The sequence below is a fragment of the Eurytemora carolleeae genome, unplaced genomic scaffold (assembly GCF_000591075.1).
Source record: "Eurytemora carolleeae unplaced genomic scaffold, Eaff_2.0 scaffold944, whole genome shotgun sequence".
NCBI classification, from domain to species: Eukaryota; Metazoa; Arthropoda; class Copepoda; order Calanoida; family Temoridae; genus Eurytemora; species Eurytemora carolleeae.
The window spans coordinates 8606-18680 of NW_019396936.1; the positions used below are offsets into that span (position 1 = coordinate 8606).

General features: G+C 31.7%; 1 protein-coding gene across 5 annotated transcripts; it reads left to right on the forward strand.

Annotated features, from left to right (window-relative positions):
- Positions 1 to 365: 365 nt before the first annotated feature.
- Positions 366 to 7250, forward strand: LOC111710307 (cingulin-like protein 1; the record flags this gene model as incomplete). 5 transcript variants are annotated; one of them, XM_023484366.1, is given in 7 exon segments in its annotated part: positions 366 to 460; positions 1045 to 1153; positions 1686 to 1918; positions 2675 to 2738; positions 4468 to 4653; positions 4822 to 4913; positions 6379 to 7250. In XM_023484366.1, coding segments are annotated over 7 exon segments (1556 nt in total), but the record flags the coding sequence as incomplete, so codon positions are not given.
- Between the last annotated feature and the right edge of the window lie 2825 nt (positions 7251 to 10075).

The window sequence follows — 10075 nt, forward strand, 5'->3', positions numbered from 1 at the left end:
TAGATTAGGGCTGGGCACGTTTAAGCATTTTTCAATCCGTTCGAACTTTACATACTTTAAAATATCATTTGTTTATATCTTTATGCAATTTGAAATATACAACGGAATTGAGTCTTTGTCGCAAACTCCGATTTTCTAATCCCTAAACCTTTTGGAACCCAATGTTGTAGACCCTTGACATTGTCCAGACCAATAATACTAATAATTTAATTGGAAATGCAGGAAGTAAAAGTGTCTAACCTGCAAAGCTCAGCATGTAAAGATCTGCTTCATATTTTTTTCATTTAGTTTAAAGCTTAAAACCGGTTCTTAAATTACAGAAATGTAATAAAGCATTTTATATTTTGACGTGACATATTAAACAGGTGGTCTGTTGCTTGAAGAAGGGAGAGGGATAGAAGAACAGATGAGATCAGACCGAGAAAAGATCACCAATTTGGAATCAGAAGGCAGGATGAAGGTATTTTGATGATGAAACAATCAGTATAATTTATTTCTCCTATTAACCCTATCTCTGCTAGGGTACTTGAAAACCAGGATATGCTGGGGGGGGGGTGGTCAATTTGACCCCCCCTCTAAATCCCATGTTTGATGTCCAAATATGACAAATGATACATTATTGGAAAGCTCTTGTGCTCTACTTTTAGAATCTGCAAAAAAATTTGGAAATTTTTCCAAAAAATGAAAAAATTATACATTTTTAAAAAGCCCTTGACCATGCCATTTCAAATATGTAAAAATTTTGGCAAAATTTGAAATAACCTGAATTTTAATCAAGAAAAACTAAAAATGTGCAAATTTCCTTTGACAGGTTGTATGCAAAGATTTTGCAATTTTTTTTTCGCAAAACTTGTGCAATTCGTTTCCTTAAGTCATAGGCTTTCCAAAAAGCTAAATTTTATCAAAATCTGACAAGTGGAAGTGGGTCAAAACAAAGATGTAGTTTGTTGCAGGAAAAATAGTTAAAATCTTCATCCAAGATTTACAGTGGATATTTAAAAAATCCCTAAAAAAAATAAAAACAACCTTTGCTTTTATTTTTAGGCATCCCATGGTACCATACAATTACTGGGAGTAGCATTAACATGTATTGTTATTCTGGGGTTAATCCTTGGACTTATTCTTACACCAAAATGGAGTGAATATCAAAACGGTAAGATTTTTCTGTTACATAAATAAAGAAAGAGTAACAAACAATTGTATAAAAAATAAAGATCATTGTTTGTATTTTTTTAATATTGATTTTCTAAGTAACAGAGGTGAAAATTGAAACAATGAAATGTCAATGGTTTATTTATATTTGAATAATTTTATGGTTAAATTTTATCTTTCCAATTTTAATATATTAGAAATAATAGAAGTAAGGAAAATCAATAATTTTTGAAAAAAAGAATCATTCAGGGTAAAAATCTTATCAGTTGATGTTCAATTTATCATCTTATTTCCCCCTCCCCTTCCATCTGAAAGAAAATAACAGTAAAAGAAGGTGAATTTCTGTGCAGTTTTTGCGCTGATTTTTTAGTGAATTTTTGCATGGAATTGCACACCGCTTGCACTAGCTAAAGGTTTGTGAAAGACCCAAGCACTTTTGCGAAAATATTTGCTTTAACTGGGAACCCTACATAATGTGCATATAAAATTAGTCCTAAATCATATAATTTTGTACTTATTAATTTATTTTCCAGGTCCTGATTACCAGGCCGAGTTGGGAAAACTGGAAGCTGCGGGAAGGACTAAAGACAATACAATCCAGGAACTGATGAAGAGGATAGAGGAGCTAGTGGAGGAACAGCAGCTGCAGGGACACTGTAAAATAGGAGACTGGACTGATTACAGTATGATTAAAGATCTAGAACAAGAGATAGAGGAGGGATTAACAGAGAGACTAGGATTGGAGAAGACTGTTACCATACTGAAGGTAGTAGAAGACACAAGATTAAGAGATAGAGGAGGGATTAACAGAGAGACTAGGATTGGAGCAGACTGTTACCATACTGAAGGTAGTAGATGACACAAGATTAAGAGATAGAGGAGGGATTAACAGAGAGACTNTTAAGGGATAAGCATGATTAATCGTAAATACCTAGTTTCAATTTTCTTTTAATGATAATACTTCACAAGTGAAAACATTGAATTTTAGGTTCTTTAAGTTTAAATGGACTGTATACATAATTTACAGTGACCCTCCATATATAGGGTGGAATATCTAATTCGCAGCACTACCCTCTAAACCTATGTATATTTTGTGTCAATTCCAATTTTAAAAAATATGAATGAAATTGTTAATTTTCTGTGACTCCCAGGAAAATGAATATTATTGTATTTGTAACAAGCTTAAGTCCTAAAGTACTCTGCGTTGCCCATGGCACTCCTAGTTACTTCCACCGTTTACCCGCACTTGGTTGAATTTTAGAATTTTAGAATCTCAGAAGTAAACCAAGAACATTCTCCTGTTCTCCTAAGTTCCCCAATCAAAATTTTGAGACAAATGGGTGAACGGGTTCTTGAGTTATGATCGGAAAAACAAACAGACAGACATAATAGAAAGTTTAATGTAGACGTTTTTACATTTTCTCCTTAATTCCTTGGCTTTAAATTTAGTCTTCGTATAAACTTTTAATCATACATATGTATAATGTATTTGGATACAATCATGTAATATCTGTTATTTCAGTTCTTAGTAGCAGCTGGGTGCCTTGTTTTCATGCTTTTAGCAGCAAAATGGAAATATGAAAAAGGTAAGATATTTCACAAAATATGATACATAAATATATAGAAAAAAGTCGAAAAATAACTTTGGGGTATAGTCGTTCTTACAGGGACTGTAAGCGTAATTTTAAATAATCCTTAATGCAAAGATTTACAACATTACTATTGAAAACTTTGTCTGATCAAGTATGAATTAGATATCAATGTTTTTGTTTATTTTTTTTTGTTTATAAGAAGCAATAAAGAAACTCACAGAAAGAATTACTTTTCGAGTCAGAAATACGACGGTATCTTCTACTTTTTTTTATCAGGCAAAGGTTTCAACGGTACTGTTGTAAATCAGGCATGCTATCTTTGCATGAAGGGTAACTTGAATCTTATCTTAGAACTGAACTTCCAGTATTTATTCCTCAATGAAGTTGACGTTTTCAAATTTTTATTGTGTTAATGGTTGACATATAAAATAATTATTTACTGCCTTAGCTGTTAAAAGTTGGAAAGTTTTTTTTCTTGACGTTGAACTTCTATCTAATAAATGGTTTAAGGGTTTTATATTTAGAAAATAGAAAAAAAACATTCAGAAACATCATACATTTTAACTATTTCCCGATTGAGCAATTTTTGTCTAAAATAGATGAGTGGGGTGTCCCCCCCCCCCCTTCCCTTAGAGTTGAGATAGGGAAGTGTGATTCATATTCCTAGTCCAACTTTTCAGTGACACCTCATTAAGAAAACCTCTTTAGACCTCTAACGTTAATGGTGAAGGTGCTAGGAGGTTTAAAAAAAAAAAAAGTACATCGGAAAAATGTTGACACATATTTTTATTATTTTTGACAAGTATTGACATGCGACACATGATGTTACATTAATTATTCAAGTCAAAGGTTTCAACGGTACTGTTGTGAATCAGGCATGCTATCTTTGCATGAAGGGTAACTTGAATCTTATCTTAGAACTGAACTTTTAGATAACGGTTTTTTTATTTCTCAATCAAGTTGACGTTTTCAATTTTTTATTGCGTTAATGGTAGACATACCAAATATTTATAAACTGCCTTAGCTGTTAAAAATTGGTAAATTTGTTTTTTTGAAGTTGAACTTCTATCTAATAAATGGTTTAAGGGTTTTATATTTAGAAAATAGAAAAAACAACATTCAGAAATATCTTTACATATAATAAAAACATGATTTGTTCATGTCTTTCATCCAATTCAAACCATACATTTTAACTATTTTTTTGTCTAATATAGATGAGTGGGGTGTCCCCCTCTTCCCTTAGAGTTGAGATAGGGAAGTGTGATTCATATTACTAGTCCAACTTTTCAGTGACAACTCATTAAGAAAACCTCTAGACCTCTAACGTTAATGGTAAGGGTTCTAGGAGGGTTTAAAAAAAAGTACATCGGAAAAATGTTGACACATATTTATATTACATTTGACAAGTATTGACATGTGACACATGATGTTACATCAATTTTTCAAGGGCTTTTCAAATAAATCTTAGATCTATGTATCTATAGCTTAATCATAAAAAATGTAAAGGCTATTTTTGACATTTTTGAAACACCAAGCAGCCGTTTGAACGTCCTCCATTCTACCATGTGCAAAAAAAAAGGTTGTTTTCTAAATTATTTCACAATTATGTGGTCGAAAAAAGGAAAAAGTTTGAGCGTTCAGTGTAAGCTGTTTTCCATTTGTGGAGAAATAAATCAAATGGGTCCTGGATAGGGTTAAGCAAATAAAAATATAATTTGTTTAGATAAGCTTGATGCTAGATCGGAAGAGGTGTGGCTTATACAAGAAGAGCTAGGAGAGATTGAAGAACAGTTGCACAAGGAAATTACTGATAAAATAGAGAAACTGAAAATGGAGACTGTAGACAACAGGGAGAAGATTAAAATACTTGAAGCAGAAGGAACAGCTAATAAGGAAACTATCAAGGAACATGAGAAGAAACTAAAGGACAACAGGGAGAAGATTAAAATACTTGAAGCAGGAGAAACAGCTAATAAGGAAACTATCAAGGAACAGGAGAAGAAACTAAAGGACAACAGGGAGAAGATTAAAATACTTGAAGCAGAAGGAACAGCTAATAAGGAAACTATCAAGGAACAGGAGAAGAAACTAAAGGATAATATAACTGATTTTACTGAGAAGTTAGAGAAGCTGATGGTGGAAAATGAAGATTTGAAGAATAAGTTAGAGGTAAGCTAAATAATAAAAGCTATATAGAGGTGCAATATCAAGTGACCTCTCATCTTAACCGATTCACAACGGTATCTAGAATAAAGAAAATTAAGATTTATTCAGCACAGACAGTCTACAGATGATGAAAACTGACAAAATTTATCATTATTAAAGGGGATATCGCATATTTTAAATCAATGAAAAAGTAACATGACCTTTTTACAAGCCTCTTTGAAAACCTTTGCCTGACCAATAGATAATTTAATACTTGTTTTTATCTAAAAAATGTAAATTTTGAAACGCTACTTGCGAAGGCAAGGAAAAACATTCACAGACTTAATATAAATTGATATAGTTTAATGCAATCTCTACTTAAACCTGCTTTTTCTTCGAACAGTGTACAGCAATTTACTACAGTACGTACCGCAAGCTTAGTTTAGGCTGAATGTTGTGAATAGTGTCAATAACTGCTTGAATGGACAGCCATTTTAAAAAACGTTAAAAGTCCCTTAGTCTTTTTAGTTTCCTTTTGTTGAGCTTATACTAGTACTACGAATACAATTTTAAAAACACATTTTTCAATTTTTTTTATTTCTTCGCTTTGCATTAAGGAAAACATCAGTAATGCTTGATAGGTTAAGTACAGAGGACTTTTTGATTAATTTCTCTTAGATGTCATGGGCAAATTACTAATAAATATTTGCGTGAGATCGTCCATATTTTATATCACAACGACACATGCAAATTACAGTATACATATGCTATGCGTTTAAGAAATATAATTGTATCTAATATCTGATTCAAACTTTTCTTTAATTTGACAACATTTGTTATATATAAACAAACCAAAACACATATTTTATTCTAGACCCGTAGCTAGGGCGTTTTAAAAGTTTCTACAGTGAGACCCTTAATAAAAAATACATCGGAAGAATTTATCAAATGTCGTCTTGACAATTTTTCAATGAGTTTTATACTATATTACGTAAATTTCAGTATTTGCGAAAATAAATAAATATCCATAAATATGCAGGAACAGTTTTAAAGAGTTCCATATAATCATTTAATTAAAATACTAAATATTTGCAACATTCAAATATCAGCAAGGGAAGAATACGACGTTTGTTGAATTCTTTCGATGTATTTGTTATTAAGGGTTTCACTGTAACAGTCCAACGCCCCCCACATACCTCCATTACCTCACAAATCACTAAAACTTCTCACTGTCTTAAATTCAAATTAGCATTTTAACCTTTAAGTTTAAACACAAGGATAACCATAGAAAAAAGCAAGTATCAAAACTATTTTAGCAATAGATTATAGTTATGTTCCACTTCTTAAACTCATTTCTTATAAAATAATATATATGTCATATATCAGGAAGAGTAAAAGAAAAGGTGTGTGAGTTTTTCAAAATATTTGTTTACATACACTGATACTTTAGTATATCTTCATAACAAATTGTTGACAGTACTTTTTTCAGAATCAGGCTGACAAGTTCCAAGAAGAAAAACAAGAACTACAAAATAAGCAACAAGGAGAAAAACAAGAACTACAAGACAAGTTCCAAGGAGAAAAACAAGAACTAACAGACAAGATTCAAGTTCAACTTCAGATGATTTCATCAATGGAAGGAAAGCACAACGAGTTTATCAAGAAAACAGAAGAAACTTTAGGCTTAACCAGAACACTTCTCAAAAGTATGGAGTTCAAAGTTATGGATCCTGTTTGTCCTGCATATTATACAGGTTCTAATTATACATATTGTGGGAAGAAGATCAGACTAGAGGAGATGTCCCAGCACCTTGTTAGTTGTGAACATTTACAGTATTTACAGTCCAGAAGAAATATGATCCTTAACACGGAATATGAGCACTGGTGGTTTAGACCTTCAAACTTCAAGATATCTAATAAACCTCTAGTATACAAGCTGAAGGAGTCCCAGCACTTCTTTATACTACAGGGACGGTCTACTGACACCAGTTTAATCTTTTATATAATTCAACATAACGAAGAAAATATATCTGAACATCAATATATTGCTCGCCTGGAAGTGTACGGAGAAACTAAGAATATTATAAGATCACAAACTGTAAGAGTATGTCCAAGTGGGATAAATCTTGAGAATGCTAGAAACCAGTTGTACACCCTGGATATCAGCCAGGAAGAATTGGAGATAATGTCTGTAAGGAAGATACCAACAGATGATGTATCTAAGAAGTACAATATGTGTGTAAAGTTTAAAGTCATGATAATCTAGTTAACCCAGGACAACACTTGAACCGACCAATAAAATCTTATGGAAGAATTATCCTTGATGGAAATATGGTTATTCATAAATATGATCATACTTTAGATTTTGGATATGCTAATTGCTAGAATTTGATATCTATAAAGTAACATTTTAAAATATTTGATTAAGAATTAAATCTATAATTAAGCAAAGGATTTCAATCTTTGCAACAAACTCAAATGTTCTAATCCCTATATCTTTGCAACCTGATTATATAAACCTTTGATATTTTATATTGTTATAATGTCGTCTTCCTATTTAATTGTTTTCTGGTTTACACTGTCAAAATAAATTTCAAACCAATTATTTTGTTTACCGCATGTACACAACTATGTACACTAACTGTATGATGTACACTGTAAAGTAAAGCGGAGTTATTGTCATCTTCGTTCTTTCTTTTTCTCTTTTAGAATTAAGTAATTTTTAACGTTTCTATCTAATTTACAATTTTACAAAAATATCGAATATATAAATAAAATTACTGAGTACTTGGAACCATTTTATTCAAAACTCATACAGGGTCATCCAAAAAGGATGAGACTATAGAGACTACACCATAAGGTATACAATTTAAAGACTTCAGAGACTACACCATAAGGTATACAATTTAAAGACNCCCCCCTCATCTATAACTGACAAAAATAGCCCAATCAGCATTGGGTTAATGGATAAGGTTAATGGTAAAGAAACTTAGAGCATAATTTCAAGCAAGGCATAACTTCAAGTGACACTCTAAAGATGGCAATGTCTGATTCACAACAATACGCTTAAAAAAGTTATTCTGTTCATTTATTGACATCTCTTTACAGGTTTGAAAGGCTTAATTCTGAAAATTCACATATGTTTTACTGCATTAGAAATGCGCAAGTCACTTGAATTTGAAAATTAATAGTTTTCAAAATGTTAATTTTTTTCTCATTAATACTTGATCAGGCAATTAGTTTTACCATTGTGTATCGTTGCATGTGATTTAGGGTTGTTAATCGTTTTTGAAAACGATCGTTAAACGATCGTTTTTTGTTTCGTTTTTCAATCGTTTTCAAAAACGATCGTTTCGTTTTTGGGAAAAAACGATCGTTTTTAAAAACGACCCACTCGTTTTGAACTTTTAAAAAACAAATAACGATGGTTTTTGAAAACGATCGATTTTTTAAAAACGATTTGCGACCGTTTTTTATACGATTGTTTTTTATAAACGATTGGTTCTAAAAAAATGATCGTTTTTGAAAAAAAATTTTATTGACAATTATGTTGACGATCGTTAACGAAGTGTCGTCGTTAACGATCGATAACGAATCGACAAACTTTTTACAAACGGTCGTTTTAGGAAAAACGATCGTTTTTGAAAAAAAATTACATGCAACTTTTGTGAATGTCGTCCTACCTGAAGTTAAAAAGTTGTGGGGGAGCTAAAACTTCTTGATATTTTCTTAAAAACTACTCAATGATAAGTACAGATGCCCTTCAGGTCGGTTTCCTCTCTTAGTTAACGATCGTTAACGAAACTACGATTTTTATAAAAACGACCATTTTTAAAAAACGAACTTAAAAAACGATCGTTTTTAAAACGATCGTTTAGTTTTCGATTTTTCGTCGTCGTTTTCTTAACGAAACGATTGTTTAAAAAAAAATGGAAACGTTAACATCCCTACATGTGAAGTCACTTGAACTAGCCGTTACAGTCTCTTCACAAGACTATTCACCATATGCAATATACATACCTATATTCACTTGAACTAGCCGTTACAGTCACTTTACAAGACTATTCAGTATTCACCATATGCAATATACATGTTTATATTCACTTGAACTAGCCGTTACAGTCACTTTAAAAGACTTTTCACCATATGCAATATTCATTTCTATATTCACTTGAACTAGCCGTTTCAGTCACTTTACAAGACTATATTCACCATATGCAATATACATGTCTATATTCACTTGAACTAGCCGTTACAGTCTCTTTACAAGAATATTCACCATATGCAATATTCATGTCTATATTCACTTGAACTAGCTGTTACAGAATCTTTACAAGAATATTCACCATATGCAATATACATGTCTATATTATTTGTTAATGAGTTCGAAATTAGTTGAACGAGGTTTATCTGATAAACTTCTGTGGTTTATCAGGACAATAAAAGTAGTTTATCAAGGACCAAAACTTTTAAATGTTAAATCTGTTCAAAACACGCATTATATTCTATTGGTGGATTTTCCTCATTTTCACAGAATTAAATCTAAAATTTTACACTGTAAATATTGAGTACAGTCGTTGTTGTAGCTAAGCGCAATCCCAAAGTGTTAGCCTCGATTTGAACTACTTCTATCTCATTCCCAAAATCCCAACTCTATTCTATACCTGACGGAAAAATTTTTTTTTCTTGGATGATCCTCGGTGTAAACCTCATTTTCCAGTTGATCTTCAAACTGTAGCGCAGGTGGGGGTTTACTTGGTCCAAAGAGGGGGAAGTTTGGGACTTCTGGGAAGTTTGGGACTTCTAAGACCTTTGAGTTTGTCAGGACATTTGAGGAAGGTGAGCCCTCAAATACTATTAATTCAAAAGAATATTTGAATTTCAAATATTTCTAATATAAAAATCTCAAAATATAATCAAATTGCGCGTTTCTATAAAATAAAAAAGTTAGCATGACTTACTTACATTGTGAAATACAAATTAGATTATTATTGTAAATGGTGGCACTGAACCAGCAAGTTGCACAGATACATAAAATAGACGTCAAACTGGATTTTGGTATTATGTCTCTTCTTTACAATTAACTTTACAAAAATCTAAATCGTTAAAACGTTTCTCTTCCGAACTTCCTTTTAAAAAATGAAGAACTTTAACTAGAACTACAGGGGCGTAAATAAGGATTCTGT